Raw genomic sequence first — 19,663 nt, 5'->3', positions numbered from 1 at the left:
TGAGTAGAGATGGATGGGTGGATAGATGATAAAACATCTTAAAGGCGCCCTTGGCCAGGCCCTTCTTTGTGACGCTGCACAGGCTCAGCACACAAGATGCAAAACCGGCTCCTTAGGCAGGAAAGGTTCAGAGACATGGAAGTCTGAGGTAAAGTTTACCTCAGAAGATGGTGGTGAAATCAGCGGGAGAGAAAGGGGAATTCTTGGAAAGGGAATAGCAGGGAAACCTTTCAGAGGCGGGAAAAAAAGCGCCCCCAATCAAACCCCGTCCCCCCAATCCTATTGGCTGTTGTTTGGAGAAGCCCCATTTATTTTGTGCTTCTCTCCCGCCTTTCCAGGGAATCCTGTAATGTTAGGCAAAATCCACCAGGGGGCGCCCAAAGTAACGTCGGCCGCTTCCCCATTGGGCCGCTGGAGGGCGAAGGTCACGGTTGGCTTTTCAGAGGAGGCGGTGAAGGGAGTGACGTCACAGGGCCTTGCCGCTCTGGGACGCCCCGCTCGCTTTCCTTAACCGTTGGAGCTCCGCAGGAGGCGAAGAGGCTGCGGGAGAGCCTCGCGTGGGAAAGATTCACACGTGTCCAAGGGTGCGGGGGTGGGTGGGTGTATCTCTTCCCGTGCAAAGGGAGGCGGAGGAAGGAGAGACCCGCGCCTGGCCCTCCTGCGGGTTCAACCCGGGCAGAATAACCTGCGGTGCTCAGTCCTGCAACAATAGAAACCATCCTATTAAGGAAAAGCGATTGGAGATCCAGAAGATTGCTGGGACCCATTTGGAGTTGCCTTGCAGGACAGAGAAAAAAATGGAGACACGACTTTTAGCAAGTGAAGCTACTCCAAAAGGCCTTTGTGCTCTTCGGCCTGGGAGCTGTGGGGAGATCTGGACAAAAAAAAGGGAGAAGATCCTGGAGGAGGAAACCATCCTCCATTCAGAAGTTGAGCCCTGCAACTTCAGGAGCCTCCAATACCAGGAGGCTGAAGGTCCCCGAGGACTTTGCAGCAGACTACACGACTTTTGTAGGCGATGGCTGAGACCAGATAAGCACACCAAAGCCCAGATGGTGGACCTGGTGGTTCTGGAGCAGCTCTTGGCTATCCTGCCTCCAGAGATGGAGAGCTGGGTGCGGGAGTGTGGAGCAGAGACCAGCTCCCAGGCGGTGGCCCTGGCGGAAGGCTTCCTCCTGAGCCAGGCAGTGGATCAGAAGGAGCGGGTCAAGTTGGAGGTGAGAGACCTTTGTCTCAAGAGTCTAGACGGGCTTTGAAGGGAAGAAAGAGTTTGAATTCTTCACCCAATCCCTTCCAGACTCTTCTGGCATTGATATCACATGGAGGTGTTTCATTAATCCTTGTAGGACATAGTTCCATTCATTTCCCTCTCAGCTCCTTGATGGATATTGGGCGCTTTGAGGGTGTGTTCGGCGAACAAGTATCCACTTCATGTTGGGTGATGTCCGTAAATTATTCTTCTTTTCCCTTTCCTCCTATTTCAAGTCCTTCACTGTGGAGATCAGAGATCCTGAAGGAAGGAGGAATCCATCAAATCCCCCTGAGGATCTGTTTTTCAGGACGATAGCTCAGGAAGAGTCAAGTCAGGACACCTTGGGAGGTAATCGAAGGTCCTTCAATTCCCCAGAGAGATCTCAGCTGTCTGTGTCTTCTCTTCTGTAGAATATATCTTTCTATTTTGTTATTAATCATGAACGTCTTCCTCACAGGGAAACATAGAATGAAGTTTTCTGGTCTTTATGCTGGAGCTGAAACAGTGGTTGAACCTCCAAATCAAGTAAAGGTAAGCTAGATTCCTGTTCTCTCGTGCCTTCAGGATGTTAAGATGGTTACAGATCATTCCATTCTTCTATCCCCCCCCCTTGCCTCCCCCTTTGGGTTGTGATATTTTCATGTTTCTGAGCAAAGTGGGAAGGAGATTAGGAGGTTCAAGTTGATCTCAGCAGGTTTGTTTCCTCTGAAAACTCCTGTTGGAACACAATGGTTTGTCATTTCTACCCTCAGACTCTGTTTAGGAAATGCTTTTTAAAGATCATTAGTTAAATTGCTGTGCTGGGTGCTCTTCCTACTATTAGTTTACCAGAAGTAAACTTCTTATTATTCTTTGACCTGGAATTGTACAAGGCTAATCAAAAATAACTAAATGGCCACATTGTAGCATTGCAAATTTTAAAAGCCTTGTTTGTAACCAGGGATACTCCTTGGCTTTTTCTGTTTTTCCTTGTTCAGGAGGGTCTTGTGACCTTCGAGGAAGTGGCTGTGCATTTCTCTGAGGAGCAGTTGTCTCAGCTGGATCCTGACCAAAAAACGCTCTATTGGGATGTCATGCTGGAAAATCAAAGGAACGTGGCGTCTCTGGGTAAGAGTTTGCTACTCTCCAAGTTAATGTTTGGGAAGACATTCTGTAGGTAGATGCCATCAGTTACTTCTTTTTAAAGAAGTCTCCAACCAGATGTCATCTCCTCAGATAGAGAAGGAAAACATCTGGTCTTCTCCTGCTCCAAGACTTGGCTCTGGAGAAAGAGATGGAGTCAGATTGATCTGATAATAGCATATTAAGAGAAAACAAATCAGCATGACCAGAGTATTTAATAAAATAATAACATCTTATTGCCATTTATTTTATGTTTGTATTTTATTTTATATATTTATTTTATGTTTTCTGTATTTTGTTGGGTTTGAGTAGCCAACTTGCAGTTCTAAATCAATAGCCCACTGTCAGTTATAACATGTTTGTAGCCCATTGAAGTGATGGTTGGCTATGAAAAGTCATAGAGTTGTAATTTGGCATGTATTGCCTGGCTTTTAGAGTATCGGAAGTTGTTGGTCATGTTTAGAAGAGCCGAACCGACTGAAAATAAAAGGATTTTAAGCAGTGGGAGAAGATGGAAATCCAGGCCAGTGTTTCAATTTTTGAGAAGGTCAACTTTATGACTTATATCCCTCGATAAAGAGGTTGCTTGTTGATCATGTCTCATGGAACATAAAACATGGTTGACTTGAGAGATGTTGCTTCTAAAGGCAGACTCTCTGTGAGTCTGCCTTTAGCAGACTCTGGTGATGTCTATGGGTGGCTGATATGACCCATGCAGTCACATTTGGGATGAAATGAGATCCAAAATCCTTTCAGTATTTAGGAAAATACATCAGTTATCTTTTGGCCTCCTTTGCCATTTTATGCTGTTGTATGGAGTCAAATATCTTTTGGGGTGGGTTTCACTTAATGTGGTGGATATTAGGAGATTGTTGTTTCATATCGATATGACTTGGTGGTTGCCCCCCTCCTCTCTGTGACAGCCCTCAAGTACTGGAAGATTGCTATCATGTCTTCCCTGGTCCTTCTCTTCACTAGATTAGCCATACCCAGTTCCTGAAAATGTTCTTCATGTTTTAGCCTCCAGTCCCCTAATCATCTTTGTTCCTCTTCTCTGTACTCTTTCTAGACTGAGTCTCAACATCTTTTTTATAGTGTGGTGACCAAAACTGGGAGTGGTATTCTAGATATGGTTTTACTAGGGCTTTATAGAGTGGTATTAGTAGCTCATGTTGATTGAATCCCTCTGTTAATGCAATTTAGGATTCCATTGGCTTTTTTGGCTGCCACTGCACACTGCTGGCTCATATATGATATTTATGATTTGAAAATATCTCTCTTTTGGTTATGTGCCCACTAGAAACTTGTTTCTCACTCTTTCCCATGAAGATGGGCAGCTCTCTGGTTATTATTCTTTTTCTTAATGTAGGGGTAAGGTTGCCTTTGGCTTCCCTACTAGTTGTATTTGTGATACCCTCAGTGCAGGTCTGTGTTTTAAGATAGTTGTCATTTGGCTTGTTGATAAAACGTTTTTATAAAGATCTCTTTTAAAGTGTCCACCTTGACTATAGTTGCAGATAGCAGGTCAAAGACAGAGAGGACTGTTTGTGCTTTCAGCAGACTTTGGCTGGCTAGAAAGTCAGTTACATTTCCATTCTTTAGGTTTATTAGATCAATATTCTCACCCTCCTTCTCTGTTAGCTGTGTGGATGCAGAGCAGATTGTAGCAGTGTTTTCGGAGGAGGAGGGAGGGATCTATGACCTTTTGACCTCTACTTGCAAATCTGTCTCTAAAGCATCATATACAGCAAATTGTTTATGGAAATTCTCAGTCATCCAGGTCATGGTTGTCCCAAAGATGCTTTTTCAAGAGGCAACTGGACTTTCTGTTTTTTCTTTGAAGACGTTTTGCTTCTTATCCAAGAACCTTCTTCAGCTCTGACTGGATGGTCCTTCCATTCCCCACCATTTAGTTAGAGCTCAAGAAGCTTCTTGGATGAGAAGCGAAAAACCAGAAAGTCTAATTGCCTCTTGAAAAAACATCTTTTCGACATATCCAGCAAGGGAAATTGTGGGAGAAGAGATACAGATAATCCTCTAGGTACAACCTTTCATTTAGTGAATTTTCTACAACAACGAATTTATTCAGAAAAGGTACGTACGTTTAGAAAATTCAAAACTGTGACCAAAAACATGCCTCTGTAGCCATGTGACTTGTATTTTTTTTTTTTAAATTTGATTTATATGCCACCCTTCTCCGGATTCAATCACTGCTGCAGCGACAGCAATTTTTAACTCTGTGACTTGCCTGTGCGGTTCGGGGTTATGACATGTAATTTCCTAAAGCTGGCAGGGGTTTTGGATTTTTGTCCCTGGTAGCATGGCCAAACAAGATCCAGTGATTTTTGCATTCGGCGCGAGTTTGTTTTTGTTTTGTTTTTTTTGGTGCTGAATGGAGGCTCTATTGCTGCTGCTGCCGCCGCCTGGAGGACTGGAGTACTAGAATTGCTTCTGTAAGTACTGTACTTTAAAATATTCTTTTTTTTAATTTTATAGTACTATACTGTTTGTAAGCACTTTGCAAACTGCTCTGCTTCCTTTTATGTAACTTTCTTTGCAAATGATTGTGTTGAAGGCTCCCATTGCTCCTTCTCTTTTACAGTATTCTTCTTTTAAAGAGAAAGAAAAGTATAGTGCAAAATATATTTTTTTTTAAAAAAATTAACGCACATAAACTGCTCCAGCATGTTTTCTTTTCTCCTTAGTGTTGTATCTCTTCTCTAAACTGCTGATTTTCAAATTTACAAGCTATTTATATGAGGGTTTTTTAAAATCCTTTTCTATGAAGCCTGGCTTTTCCTCCCAAGTGGACTGTATGGAGAGTTTGGCCTTCACAATTCACTTTCTCCCGTTTGTTAAGAATCAGATTCCTTGTGTGCATGAAGGGGAAAAAAATAACTAAGTGGAGCAGTTAAGAACAAAGATGGACTATATGAAGCAATGTTTAATGACAGTACTGTAAATAAAAGACTTCCAAATACCGGACAGTATGTTGCTGCTAGAGTGACCATTCCTATGCTTTTGTCAAGGAAAAGAAATTTTTGATAGAGAAGGAAAACACATTCTTGCATCACAATACTGCCCTCCCCCACCATAAAATTGAACTTTCTGTAAACAATTCTGAACCAGTCTCTCTCTATATATATCTGTTTACAGGACAAGATACTGTACTTTTCCATCCACTCTTTCTTTGGCTAGAAATGTCCTCGCAAGAAGAGAGATCAAGCTCTACTTCAGCTCAACATGGAGGCAAGAAACAAAGGAAAAGAATCAATTTGGACTTGAAAATGAAAATAATTAAAGCCCATGAGGAGGGGAAGAAGGTAAAGACCATAGGAGAAGAAGAAGGGCTGGCCTGTTCCACCGTATGCACGATCCTTAAGGATAAAGAAAAGATAAAAGAGGCGATTAAATCAGCTCCAAGAACAGATGCCATCATCACGAGAAATAGGACAGGCCTCCTTTCAAAAACAGAACAGCTCCTGGTGCTTTGGATCGATGATCAGATCCAAAAAAGAATTCCAATCAGTCTTCACCGGATTCAGGCAAAGGCCCGCAGCGTTTTTGAAACGCTAAAGCAAGGCGCAGGGGAGGAGTGTAGTGAGACATTTGGAGCCAGCCGTGGCTGGTTTGTGCGATTTCAGAAACGATATAATTACTATAACATACGAACCACAGGGGAAGCTGTGAGTACTGATGAAGAAGCTGCCCAACACTTTCCGGACAAACTGGATGAAATTGTAGTAGAGGGCAACTACACACCACAGCAGATTTTTAATGTGGATGAAACTGGGCTGTATTGGAAGAAAATGCCAGAGCGGACTTACATCCACAGAGAGGCCAAAACAATGCCTGGATCTAAAGCACTGAAGGACAAGATAACATTGCTGTTGGGCGGAAATGTCTCTGGGTTCAAGTTGAAGCCATTGCTGATCCATAGATCAGAGAATCCTCATGCCTTCAAAAACATAAATAAGCACGCTCTCCCAGTGTATTACAGATCCAATAAGAAGGCGTGGGTGACACAAGTAATCTTTGAGGATTGGTTTATGACCTGCTTTGTACCACAAGTAAGGACCTACTGCTTAGAAAACAGCATTCCTTTCAGAGTACTCCTACTTCTGGATGATGCCCCTGGACATCCCCCACATCTCGGCAATCTCTACCCTCACGTGAAAGTAGTCTATCTCCCCAAAAACACAACTCCTCTCCTACAACCTATGGATCAGGGAGCGATTGCAACTTTTAAGGCACACTACTTACGGGCTACATTTGCCAAAGCCACAGCTGCGATGGAAAAAGAGGAAATAACTGTGAGTGACTTTTGGAAAAGTTACAATATCCTTCACTGCATCCAAAACATTGGAGCAGCCTGGCGGGATGTCACTACAGAATGTATGCAAGGGATTTGGAGAAAATGTTTGAAACGTTTTGCTGTATTGGTAAAAAATTGGGAAGGTTTCGACCAAAAGGAAAATTTACAAGTCATCAGTCAGGACATTGTAACATTGGCCAAATCCCTTGATTTAGATATTGATGCTCGGGATGTGGAAGATTGGATTGCATACACTGAGGGGGAGCTTTCTAATGAAGAATTAATACAACTACAAAATCAGTTGGAAGGACAAGGGGAGGTGGAGGCAGGAGAAGATGAAGACGAGGAGGAGGAAGAGGAAGATGGAGGAGGAGGAGTTGGTGTCCCTAAAAAGTTAACATTAAAAGAACTGGCAGAGTTTTTCTCCAAAATGAACCATGTGTTATCTTTTTTGAGTGACATTGATCCCAACGAAGAACGTGTGGGTAGAATCCAAAGAGAAATCAATAACATTTTGAAATGTTACCAAGAAATATATGATGCTAAACAAAAGCAACAACAACAATAGCGCAAACAACTTGTCAGGTTTCGATGCTATCTCAAAATAAATGAATTTCCAAACTGCCAATCTTTAAGGAAATTTTCTCTTTATTTGAGCACAGCGATCTGATCCTAGCTCTTTCGCGGTCAGTACTGACCTTTACCCCCCAATCCCTCCCTTTCCGATCCCCAATTCTCTGCTTCTCATTGGCTATCTTCCAAGTCACTTTCCTGATCTCTTCTTCATCAGATCACAGGAATGTGATCCATCTCCGAGGAGACAGAATCTTCAAAAGGATTTAGTAGGCAAAAGTTCAAGCTTCTCCTCTCTTTATATATGTCAGTGCTGGGACGCTGACACAACTCTTATAGGGTTCCTCCAAAAAACCAGAGCACTTTCATCCCCATCTATCTCAACAATCCTGGATGAGCCTCGGCCCTCAACCAGTTTTTCCACCTCTCAGACCTCAACAAAGAGGACTAATTTTGATTTTTTTTCACTGCACTAATGCTTTCACTTTTATTGTATTTCAGTGTTTTGTACTTTATTTTTCAGTTATTGAAGACTATTTATATACTAATTATTAAAACATTTTATACATACAGTAATGTTAATAATGTTCATTTCTTTGAAGAGAAACAGAGGGGAGAAGTGTGTAAGGTGCAGGTAATTTGGTTTAAAGGGAGGGGGGAGAAGGTTCAGGTACAGGTTGCAACCTCAATTTATAACACAATTGAGCCCCAAATTTCTGTTGTTAAGTGAAACATTTGTTAAGTGAGTTTTGCCCCATTTTACAATGGGGCAACTTTCTTGTTCCGGTTGTTAAATGAATCACTGCAGTTGATAAGTTAGAAACCCAGTTGTTAAGTGAATCTATCCTCCCCATTGACTTTGCTTGTCAAAAGGTCACAAAAGGGGATCACCTGACCCCAGGACCTGCACCAGTCATAAATATGAACCAGTTGCCAAGTGTCTGAATTTTGATCATATGATCATGGGGATGCTGCAAAAGTCGTTACTGTGAAAATTGGTCATAAGTCACATTTTTCATTGTCGTAACTTTGAATGGTCACTAAATGAACTGTTGTAAGTCGAGGACTACCTGTACTTACAGGGGTTGGCTGTCTGCTCATTAGGTAACTCAACTTTCAACTGTTTCGTGGTCTTGGAATGGCCTTGTGTTGCCGATTGTACATAACATGTATTGCTTTGTCTTCCTGTGTTCTCAACTCTTTCCCAGTTGTTTCTGAATATGGGGTCTCCAATAAGACAGCAAGGGGACGGAGATATTTAAAACAAAGGATTAAAACTACAGTGATAAAAATAAAGTCCTTCAGATGCTGCCACACACACACCATTTCAGCCTTCTCCAGCAAGCTTACAATTCTCAAAAAAACTCCTTCTCTTTCAATTCTAAATAAGAGCCTTGGTAGTACAGTGGTTTAGAGCACCCTGTCATTAACACAGCTGCCTGCAATTACTGCAGGTTCGAACCTTACCAGGCTCAAGGTCGACTCAGCCTTCCATCCTTTCTAAGGTAGGTTAAATGAGGACCCAGTTTGTGGGGGCAATAAGCTGACTTTGTATAAATATACAAAAGTATGAAGGCTGTTGCTTAACGCATTGTAAGCCTCCCTGAGTCTCCGGAGAAGGGCGGCATATAAATCAAATTAAAAAAAAAAAAAAAATTCTGTCAGCAATAAATTGACTTCCAATCCACCCAATTGCAAATCTGACTTTTAGTTGCTATTACCTGTAGCTGAGTATCATCCATAGGCTGATTTATGACTATTGTTAAATCAGCAAACCTTTCATCTAAATTTTCATTTAGAGCTTGTAAATTGAAAAGCATTTTTTTCCAAGATTCCAGGAAGGCATTGACATTTAAGTTGATCTGGCTTTATTGCTGTTTCTAATGTTTCCCTGAAAATAAGCCCTATCCTGAAAATAAGCCCTAGTATGTTATATGTGTGTGCCTAATATAAGTCCTACCCCCCCAAAATAAGCCCTACGTAAGAGCCTGTGCAGCCGCCATTCTGTCTAGTTGCTCATGGTGCTGCAGCCAGGAAACGAGGCAAGGAGTGGTGGAGCTGCCCCCCCGCTCTGACTTACCTCAGGGCCCCCGCAGCCAGGCCATCCATGCCCTGAAAGCTGCCTAGTGACAGCAGCACCAGCAGCCATGAGCAGCAGGTGCCCACATGGCTACAGGCCCACTTCTTCTACTTGGTCATAGCCACAATGGAGCAGGAGGTGGAGTGGTGTGCGGGTGCCGTGGCCTTGAGTCGAGGCAGATGTTGGGGCATGGGTGGCCTGGCTGCAGGGACCCTGGAGTAAGCTGGTGCAGGATGTGTGGGGCACCCTCCATCTCGCAGCGGCAGCATTGGCGTGCCACACAGCCTCCTGTTCAGTCACGAGCAAGCAGAAGAAGTGGGCTTCCCGTACATGGAAAAAAATAAGACACCCCCCAAAATAATCCCTAGTTCTTATTTTTTCCAAAAGAAAAAAGACCAGATCTTATTTTCAGGGAAACACAGTAGAAAATCTTTGCAGCAGAAAGTCATTGTAAATATAAATCAAATCAGGTCACTTTCACTACCAAGGAAAAAGCATTTCCGTCAATTTCCATCTGGCAAAAATGAAAGTGTTTCATAATTCCGAAGTTAAGCAGTAAGAAAAGGTAAAAAGTTCACAGTCTAGCAATGGGGTATAAGATAAATGAGTGTTTTATCAGACAATTAATTAAAGATGTAAGTCAAAAGGGGGAAAAAGTTCAAGTGTTGTCTTGGGTCACTCCTAGATGCTCCCATTTAAATGTGGGGAGTGTGCCAGTAAAGAACCAGCTTTGGCAGCAAAGTTAGCTGTTTGTAGGCAAGAGGGAAAAAAATCATCCTGCCATTTGGCATGCCATTTTTTGGAATATTGCCACTGATTTCAATTTTTTGGACCAAAGTGATTGTTGTTTCTTCAGGCTCTTGGGTTAGTGACTTCCTTTTCATTTCACCCCTTGGGGCTAAATCAGTGACAGTGTACCTATGACACACACGTGAAAGATGTCATTCCATGAAGTTTGGAGTACACACCAGCTTTCACCAAAGCCTAACCTGAACTATTTTCAAAAGCACACCCAATTCTTACACGATTTTTGAAGGATAAGAAGAATGAGGGCTCTCATGCACCATCTGAAGATCGTGTGAAAGAGCCATGTTCTCATGTGGCCTTTGGAGCCTCCCAAAATTGTGCAAGAACAGGACTTCCTTTCATGCAGTTTTGGAGGCTGCAGAAGCGATCAAAGAGCATTCTCTGAATCCAGTTCAAGAACGAAGGCCTTCTGCAATGTGATTCACAATGGCCTTGGGCAGTCGGCACAGAACAGGTGTCAACAGATAGAGAACGCTACCCGAAATTAAAACAAGGTGCAGCAGACCCTGGGGAGCCCTGGGCTGTGGGGCAATGACTGTGCATTTGAGGGGAAGCATCGGAGCGAGGGGTGAAGTTGAAGCATGAGCCTCTACTTCAAGCCCAAGTTTGTATTGCTGCTGAGTACCGCTGTTTAGGGTGACCTAGATGGAGAAGAGATAAGAGTATTTCTCTTTTGATGGAGTGGCAGAAGGGTATGTATGTTAACACCAGTAGACTCAGGTTAGGCCTTTTGGACATATCAAACCCATATGTTTCACCACCATTGGGATAAGTGATGTTTTTCCATTGCAAAGTTGAACGATAATAGGAGTACTCCTGATTTTTTTCTCTGTGGCTAAGTGATTTTGGCAAGAGAAAATAAATAGTAAGGAGAAGGCAGTTTGGATAGGAAAAGGAGCCTGGATAGTCTGTGGACAAGGCACTGTAATTTAACACCAGCTGTCTGCAATTAAAGTAAGTTCGAATCTTGCCAGGCTCAAGGTTGACTCAGCCTTCCATCCTTTCTAAGGTAGGTAAATTGAGGACCCAGTTTGTGCGGGCAATAAGCTGACTTTGTAAAAATATGCAAAAGTATGAAGGCTATTGCTTAACACACTGTAAGCCGCCCTGAGTCTCCGGAGAAGGGCGGCATATAAATCAATTTTTTTTAAAAAAAGGGCTTGTTTCAAAAATTTTTAGGTTTCACAGGTCTCTGCTGAAATTAACGGACTCTAATAAATATTAGGCTATCTCCTAATATCTCCCTGGATGTTTCCTCTGATTATTGCTTAAGTGAGAACTAGGTCTAGGTGAGATTTGAATATGTATCGGTAATTGTAGAGAAAGAGATATTTTCTAGATACAATATTTCCAAAGCTTTTATGGCTTATGAATATAGAAGTTGTATTTTCTATACCAAGTCAATATATACCAAATGTGCAATATATTAGAATTTCACAAAAATTAAGATGAAGATTGATACAACTTCCTACATTTTGATGTTATTCACTAGTCATTTTTCTTTTCCTTTGAAGGTAATAATGCACAGGAGAATCAAGATTCCTGTGAACTGTTCCAACTGATCAATACTGGAGATGGAATGGAGAAGTCAGCAATTCGAAAGGAAGTAGAAAGACATGAAAGAAACCTGTTAAATAACTGGAATCAGGAAAGCTCATCTTCTATTGATGATTTGATGCAAGACTTTCTTGCCCAAGAAGCGGGTAAAAATAACTATATTAGGAAAAGTGTGAAACTAATCAAAGCTAAATTACAAGTAAACGAACACTATCCAATCCAAAACAAACAAGATGCTATAAGCAGACACAACGGAAAAAATTACACTGGGACTTTCACTCTTTCTCTTGGAAATCGGTCCCTTATATCTCAAAAAGGGATCCAAATAGAAGAGAAACCTAATGAATGTGTGGAATGTGGGAAAAGTCAACATACTTTCCATAAAATGATACACACAGCACAGGAGCCATTTAAATGCATGAAATGTGGAAAGGGATTTAAGTTGAATGGTGATCTTCTTTACCATAACAAGATACACAAAGGAGAGAAACCACATAAATGCATGGAGTGTGGGAAGGCCTTTACTCACAGGAGTAAACTTGTGATCCATAAAAGGATCCATACAGGGGAGAAGCCCTATAAATGCATGGAGTGTGGAAAGGCCTTTATTGAGAAGGGTAAACTTACAGTCCATAAAAGGATCCACACAGGAGAGAAGCCCTATAAATGCATGGAGTGTGGAAAGAACTTTGCTCGGAGCAGTCAACTTACTTCCCATAAAAGGATCCACACAGGAGAGAAACCGTATATGTTAATGGAATGTGGGAAGGCCTTTGCTCATAAAAGTCATCTTACTAAACAAATTAGGAGCCACACAGAGAAGCCAGAGAGTTGCAAGGAAGTTGAAAAGCAGCCCAGTACAAAATGTTCCCTTATTCTCCATGAAATGATCAATTTAAGGCATAAGGCATTTAACTGTGTGCAATGTGGAAAGGGCTTTCGAAAGAATTTTGAACTTACCATTCATAAAAGGATCCACACAGGGGAGAAGCCATATAAATGCATGGAGTGTGGAAAGACCTTTGCTCAGTCCGGTAGCCTTATTTCCCATAGAAGGATCCACACAGGGGAGAAGCCATATAAATGCATGGAGTGTGGAAAGAGATTCAGCCAACGGAGCCATCTTACTTCCCATAAATGGATCCACACAGGGGAGAAGCCCTATAAATGCACGGAGTGTGGAAAGAACTTTGCTCAAAACTACAGACTTACATACCATAAAAGGATCCACACAGGAGAGAAACAGTATACATGCATGGAATGTGGGAAGGCCTTTCCTTACAGAAGTAAACTTTTGATTCATAAAAGGATCCATACAGGGGAGGAACCACATAAATGCATGGAGTGTGGAAAGACCTTTGCTGACAGGAGTAAACTTGTGATCCATAAAAGGATCCATACAGGGGAGAAGCCCTATAAATGCATGGAGTGTGAGAAGTCCTTTATTGAGAAGAGTAAACTTACAATCCATAAAAGGATCCACACAGGTGAGAAGCCCTATAAATGCATGGTGTGTGGAAAGAACTTTGCTCGGAGCAGTCAACTTACTTCCCATAAAAAGATGCACACAGAAGAGAAACCACATAAATGCATGGAATGTGGAAAGAACTTTGCTTATAGAAGTGAACTTACTAGACATAATAGGATCCATACAGGGGAGAAGCCCTATAAATGAATGGAGTGTGCAAAGAACTTTGCTCAGTGTTATGTATTGAAATGAGTCATTGAAACTAGTTGCTGAAGGTCTCACTCAGGTCCGTTACTGAAGCGGGAAAATACTTTGATCAGATTGGTTGACTGGCTGACAGCTTCCTATAAAAGGAGCTCTGTCAGCCAGGCAGTTGTTGTTCGTATGAACTAAAAAAAAAGAGCTTTGCTGAAATCACTTTGGCCTCGTTTCCATTCTCACCCAGAACTTAATACTGGTGACGAAGGTGGGATTGAATGGAAATTTAAGGCCGACAAAAAGAGCTGATCACAGACCCACTCAGAGTTGAGCACTGGAGACCATCTGCCGTTTGCTGCAGCACCATTCATCGACCGTAAATGCATTGCCCAATTGCTGGGCTCCCATCGGTCTACCACCATGATGGCATGTGTGCCACAGGTGGCATGTGGAATCACAGTGGTGGGCACGCGAACGTTGCCCTAGCTCAGCTCCGGCGTGCATGTGCGCGCCGGCCAACTGATTTTCAGGACTTCTGTTTCCTGCTTTAGGGGTGGGGGTGGGGAAGGCCCGTTTTTCACTCTCCCCAGGCTCCAGAGGCTTTCTAGGAGCCTGGGGAGGGTGAAAATGGCCTTTTGCTCCCTCCCCCGGAGGCTCTCCAGAGGCCAGAAATGGCCCGTTTGCTGACTTCCGGATGTCGGTAAATGGCCCATTTCTGGCCTCCAGAGGGCCTCCAGGGGGGTGGGGAAGGCCGTTTTCGCTCTCCCCAGGCTCCAAGAAAACCTCTGGAGCCTGGAGAGGGCGAAAAACGGGCCTACCAGGCTCACTGTGCCATTGCGTGCTAAAAGCGGGGGGAATGATGGGTGGTCATGCGTGCATGCACTGGGGGCTGGTGAGCATTGAATTATGGGTGTGGGCACGCATACATGTGACCCCCCCTGTGCTCCCCCTGCTTATGGCATGTGACGGCAAAAAGGTTAGCCATCACTGGTAATCATGGCTGCACTACCCCTGTTTACTCCGTACAACCCAGCCTCTGAGACATGGGACTCATACATCATTCACTTCAAGTGTTTTCTCAAAGCGAATGAACTTAACGGAATCTCGGACAACAGAAAAAGGGCATTGTTCCTAAGACATTTTCGAAATGGCCAGGGGTCTCCTCGCCCCAGTGGCCATCTAGACAGTACCATGGGACACACTGCAAAACAAGCTAAGGACTACTACGCGCCCAAATCGTCATGAATTGCTCACTGACATGCTTTCTACCATTGCAATCAGGCAGAGGGCGAATTGATTAACCAGTACGTTGCTGCCCTTCGGAAAGCAGCATTGTATTGCAATTGTATTCAGAGACTTAGATGAATTTCTTTTGGACAGAGTGGTTTGTGAGGTGAGAGATATCAAATTACAGCAACATCTACTTGTAAAACCCAACTTCAACCTGCAGATGGCGGACGAGGCGCAAGCCGCCAAAATGTCAAATCAATCAACAGCTGAAAGCCAGAAATCGACCAGTCCACCTCATTGCACAAAACAGTTGCTGTGCTCCATGACGATGTGGATCATGGAGAGTCAACTGAGGATGGTGAGGACGTCTGTTGACTCAAATCATCAAAGAAACAAGGTATGGCGACCAAGGAGAAACAAACAGGATGTGTGGGTTGTGGCGGCAACCACCCAAGAGCGGCGTGTAAATTTAAGAACGCCCTCTGCCAAAAAGGGACATTTAGCTAAAGTTTGTCATGCTAGCCAGCCTACAAGCCAAACAGACCCCAGAAGAGCACAACACAAACAACAAAATCATGGAGAAGAATGCTTCACTGTCTCCAAAGGCACCAGCTGGGCAGAAACAGTCATTGGGCAAGCTAGCCTCACTTGTTAAAAAAAAATCCATGTCACCGTCATGATCAAGGGGTCCCCTTGTCTCATGGAAGTAGATACTGGATCGTTCATGACCATCATTTCCTGGAGCACCATTAAAAAGCTGGTACTGAGACTTTCCAAAAGCCAGTTGAAGTATCATCACCTGCACCTCCGAGACTACCAAGGGAACAGCATCCCTGTCATCGGGAGTAGAATGTTCCAAATCTCATTCAAGAACTTGGTGGGCCCCCTGTGGCTGATTGTGGTGGATGGCTCCCTACCAAGTCTTTGGGGACTGGAATGGTTTTCCTCTCTAGGACTGGGAGTTACTGGCATCAACACCATCAATGACTCTGACATCGAGACCTTGGTTCGGGAATTCACAGATATCTTTGAAGGAGATTTGGGAAGTATAAGGGCACACCCATCTCCTTCAACGTTGACCCCCAGGTTGCCCCAATACAAACGAAGCTGTGCATTCGCATTAGTTCAAGGGTAGATGAACAATTAAATAAACTGATAGCCCAAGAAATTTTGGAACCAGTCCACCATGCAAAATGGGAGACTCCAATCGTGACTCCTGTAAAGTCAGATGGCTGAGTCCACATTTGTGCAGACTACAAATGCACTTTAAACAAGGCACTACAACAAAATACATACTCAGTGCCGGTGGTGCAACATCTGCTACACTCCCTGGGGGAAGGATTTTTTTTTTTTGCCAAATTGGACCTTGCCAAGCCTATCAACAACTTCCGGTTGACAGCACCACAGCAGAATCCCAAACAATTGTGACGCATCGAGGAGCCTTTAAGTGTTGCAGACTACAGTTTGGCATAAGTGTGGCACCAGGACTGTTCTAGAGTCTAATGGAGCACCTATTGCAAGGCATCCCAGGTGTCATTCCTTATTTTGATGATTAATATCTGCAGTCAATGACACACAACTCCTCGACCACCTGCAAGCAGTACTCACTAGATTCTAAGAGGTGGGCCTTAAAGTGAAAAACAACAAATGCCAAATTGCGGTACAACAAGTAGAATTCTTAGGCTACCTTATTGATGCCTCTGGATTATACCCTACAAAGGCAAAGGTCCAAGCCATCTAGGAAGCTCCAACACCCAAAAATAAAACTGAGGTACAAGCATTCTTGGGACTGCTAAACTTCTACAGCATATTCTTGCCGCACAAAGTGTCTGTAGCTGAGCCTCTTCACAGACTGCTAGACAAAAAACATCTTGGTCCTGGGGCTGAAAAGAAGCCACTGCATTCCCTGCTGTCAAGGACCTATTATCGTTTAACAGCATCCTGATACAGTATAATGAGAACCTGCCTCTAGTTCTCACCTGCAATGCCTCTCCATTTGGCAGAGCAGCAGTCCTTAGCCACTGAGTTCCAAATGGAAATAAGGCTCCAATCGCCTTCTATTCACGAACCTTATCTTCAGCCGAAAAGAATTACAGGCAGCTGGAGAAGGAAGCATTGGCTGCAGTTGCAGGAGTCAAATGCTTCCATGAGTACTTATTTGGCATGCATTTCAATCTTGTGACAGATCACAAACCGCTGCTGGGCCTACTTGCTGGGGACTGACAGATACCGTAAATCATATCTCCTCACATGATGTGCTGGACTGATTTTTTGGTAGCCTAAAGCTACTGGCTCATTCATCAACCAGGTAAATCCCTGAGCCACACCGACGTCCTCAACCAATGCCTGCTCCCAACCATTGTAGAGGACCCAGCCCCAGTTGCCCCCGTTCTTATAGATGAACTGCCATCAGGCCCCATTACTGCGGCAGAGATCACCAAACACTCCACCAAAGACCGGGTCGTTGCCTAAGTGCTCAACTGGGTGTGCAGGGGGTGGCCAAAGGGGCCAGTAAGAACTGAGTTATGCCTTTCCACACCTGGCAACATGAACTGTCAGTTCAACGGGGCTGTTTACTTTGGGGGAACCGAGTGATAGTTCCGCAGAAGCTGTGGTGACCAATCCTGGAAGCCTTGCATGTAGGCCACCCAGGCATCATAAGAATGAAGGTGCTCGCCTACAGTTACGTTTGGTGGCCCAACCTGGACAAAGCTATTGTGGAATGAGTCACCTCGTGCCAACCATGCCAAGAGTCGAGACCAGAACCTCCCTCCACTACAGCACATGAGCGGGAAACGCCCAAAGCACCCTGGTCAAGAGTTCACATCAATTTTGCAGGGCCATTCCAAGGCCAGACATTCATGGTGGTCATCGACACACTCCAAATGGCTGGAGATGGTACTAATGCCATCAACCACCTCATACGCCATCAAGACACTATAGAAACTATTTGCGACCCACGGACTACCAGAGGTCCTAGTGTCAGACAATGGGCCACAGCTCATGTCTAACTAATTCAAACTGTTTCTGGCAGGCCATGGCATCCGTCATGCCTTGGTCGCACCATTCCGTCCTGCTAGCAATGGGCAGGTAGAGAGAATGGGGTCAGCAAAAGAGGCGCTGGTACGAATGGGCCCAGGGGACTGGCAGTATCAAAATACCTGCTAGCCCAGCATGTTACATCCAGTGCCACGACTAACCGGAGTCCGGCTGAACTTCTAATGGGTCACCACCTAAGAACTGATCTGGACTGACTACACCCAGACTATTCTGCAGAGGCACCCACTGACTCAACCAGAAAGATCCAGGCATTTGCTATGGGGAACCTTGTATATGCTGGGGGTGTCCTCTGGATTCCTGCCTGGATTATAGCCATCACTGGACCATGCTTCTACCAAGTGGAACTGGAGGATGGCCGTGTATGGCACCGCCACACCGACCAACTGCGCGACTGCTTGGGCACCTCCATTGGCGAACTGGAATGGACTCAGCCAGAAACAAACCCGAACACAGACTCTGAAGCTCTGCCATGAATGGAGAAAGAAACCCAGCAAGAAGATTGCAAAAATGCAGGTACCTGTCGAACTGGGGAACAGTCAGCGCAGAGTTCATGTAGAACTGCTTCCCATCGCGGCCAAGCCTCCAAGGGTGGATCCTGTAACAGCAGCCGCTGCTCCACCTACTCCAAATGATGGACTAACTGAACTGTGCAGGTTGGGATGGCCACCCCGCCGCCCCACCTACCTATGTGACTACGAATGTTAAAATGCATACAATTGTAATAGATAATGTTCTGTCTTGGTGGGGTGTTTCATATTGAGTCATTGAAACTAGTTGCTGAAGTTCTCATTCAGGTCTGCTATTAAAGCGGGAAAATACTTTAATCTGATTGGTTGACCGGCTCACAGCCTCCTATAAAAGGAGCTCTGTCAGCCAGGCAGTTGTTGTTGTTCGTATGAACTAAATAAAAAGAGCTTTGCTGAAATCACTCTGGCCTCGCTTCCATTCTCACCCAGAACTTAACACTCAGAGCAATAGTCTTACTACCCGTAGAAGGATCCACACTGGGGAGAAACCATATAAATAATGGAGTGTGGAAAGACCTTTGCTCACAGGAATAAACTTGTGATCCATAAAAGGATCCACACAGAAGCCATATAAATGCATGGACTGTGGAAGGACCTTTACTCAGTGGTGGGATTCAAATAATTTAACAACCGGTTCTCTGCCCTAATGATTTCTTCCAACAACCAGTTCACCAAACTGCTCAGAAAGTTAACAACCGGTTCTTCCGAAGTGGTGCGAACTGGCTGAATCCCACCACTGCATAGTTTAGCACCACTGCTTTACTCATAGCAGTAATCTTATTTCCCATAAAAGGAGTCACACAGGGGAAAAGCCATATAGTTGTAAGGAGTGTGGAAAGTGAGTCAAAAGAAAACATTCTTATACCATGAATTGATCCACACAAAACAGAATGCATCTGAATGTGTGCAATGCGGAAAGGGCTTTGGGAGGAAATATCAACTTACCATCCATAAAAGGATTCACACGGGGGAGAAGCCATATAAATGCATGGATTGTGGAAAGAATTTTGCTTGGAGCAGTAATCTTAATTCCCATAAAAGGATCCACACAGGAGGAGCCATATTAATGCATGGAGTGTGGGAAGGCCTTTGTTGAGAAGAGTGAATTTACAATCCATAAAAGAATCCACACAGGGGAGAAGCCATATAAATGTATAGAGCGTGGACAGACTTTTGCTTATAGAGGTCTATTTACTGAACATAATAGGAGTCACATGGGAGAAACCACATAGTTGCAAGGAGTTGAAAATGGCTCAATACAAAATATTCCCTTATTGTCCATTAAATGATCCACACAAGGCAGAAGTTATTTAAATGTGTGCAATGCAGTAAGGGTTATCAGAGGAATTGTGGTGTAAAAAGATCCACACCAGAAAAACCAGATAAATGCATAGAATGAGGAAGGACTTTAGGTTGAAGGGTGGTTTTATTTACCATGAAAGGATCAGCACAGGAGAAACTGAGTAAATGTATA

General features: G+C 43.9%; 2 protein-coding genes across 2 annotated transcripts; both read left to right on the top strand.

Moving 5' to 3' along the window:
• Positions 1–519: 519 nt before the first annotated feature.
• On the top strand, positions 520–18,590 carry LOC148116077 (uncharacterized). The gene is made up of 5 exons (XM_087884850.1): positions 520–1,217; positions 1,486–1,600; positions 1,710–1,783; positions 2,230–2,359; positions 11,664–18,590. Exons 1-5 carry the CDS (start codon positions 798–800, stop codon positions 13,379–13,381), a joined length of 2,457 nt encoding a protein of 818 aa, XP_087740976.1. The 5' UTR covers positions 520–797; the 3' UTR covers positions 13,382–18,590.
• Positions 4,735–7,317, top strand: TIGD1 (tigger transposable element derived 1). The gene is made up of 2 exons (XM_060687756.2): positions 4,735–4,827; positions 5,531–7,317. Exon 2 carries the CDS (start codon positions 5,575–5,577, stop codon positions 7,255–7,257), a length of 1,683 nt encoding a protein of 560 aa, XP_060543739.2. The 5' UTR covers positions 4,735–4,827; positions 5,531–5,574; the 3' UTR covers positions 7,258–7,317.
• Positions 18,591–19,663: the final 1,073 nt, after the last annotated feature.

This window comes from Pantherophis guttatus, chromosome 2 (assembly GCF_059756535.1).
Source record: "Pantherophis guttatus breed Tessera chromosome 2, ASM5975653v1, whole genome shotgun sequence".
Lineage (NCBI taxonomy): Eukaryota > Metazoa > Chordata > Lepidosauria > Squamata > Colubridae > Pantherophis > Pantherophis guttatus.
Note: the sequence above shows the minus strand (reverse complement) of the source record. Positions and strands in the feature narration are given on the sequence as shown.

Bases quoted from the DNA above. Each gene is read 5' to 3' on its own strand.
- LOC148116077 (XM_087884850.1), top strand. From the start codon at position 798: ATGGAGACACGACTTTTAGCAAGTGAAGCTACTCCAAAAGGCCTTTGT. The intron at 1,601-1,709 runs GTAATCGAAGGT...TCTTCCTCACAG, and splicing joins AAGTCAGGACACCTTGGGAG to GGAAACATAGAATGAAGTTT. The intron at 1,784-2,229 runs GTAAGCTAGATT...TTCCTTGTTCAG, and splicing joins AACCTCCAAATCAAGTAAAG to GAGGGTCTTGTGACCTTCGA.
- TIGD1 (XM_060687756.2), top strand. From the start codon at position 5,575: ATGTCCTCGCAAGAAGAGAGATCAAGCTCTACTTCAGCTCAACATGGA.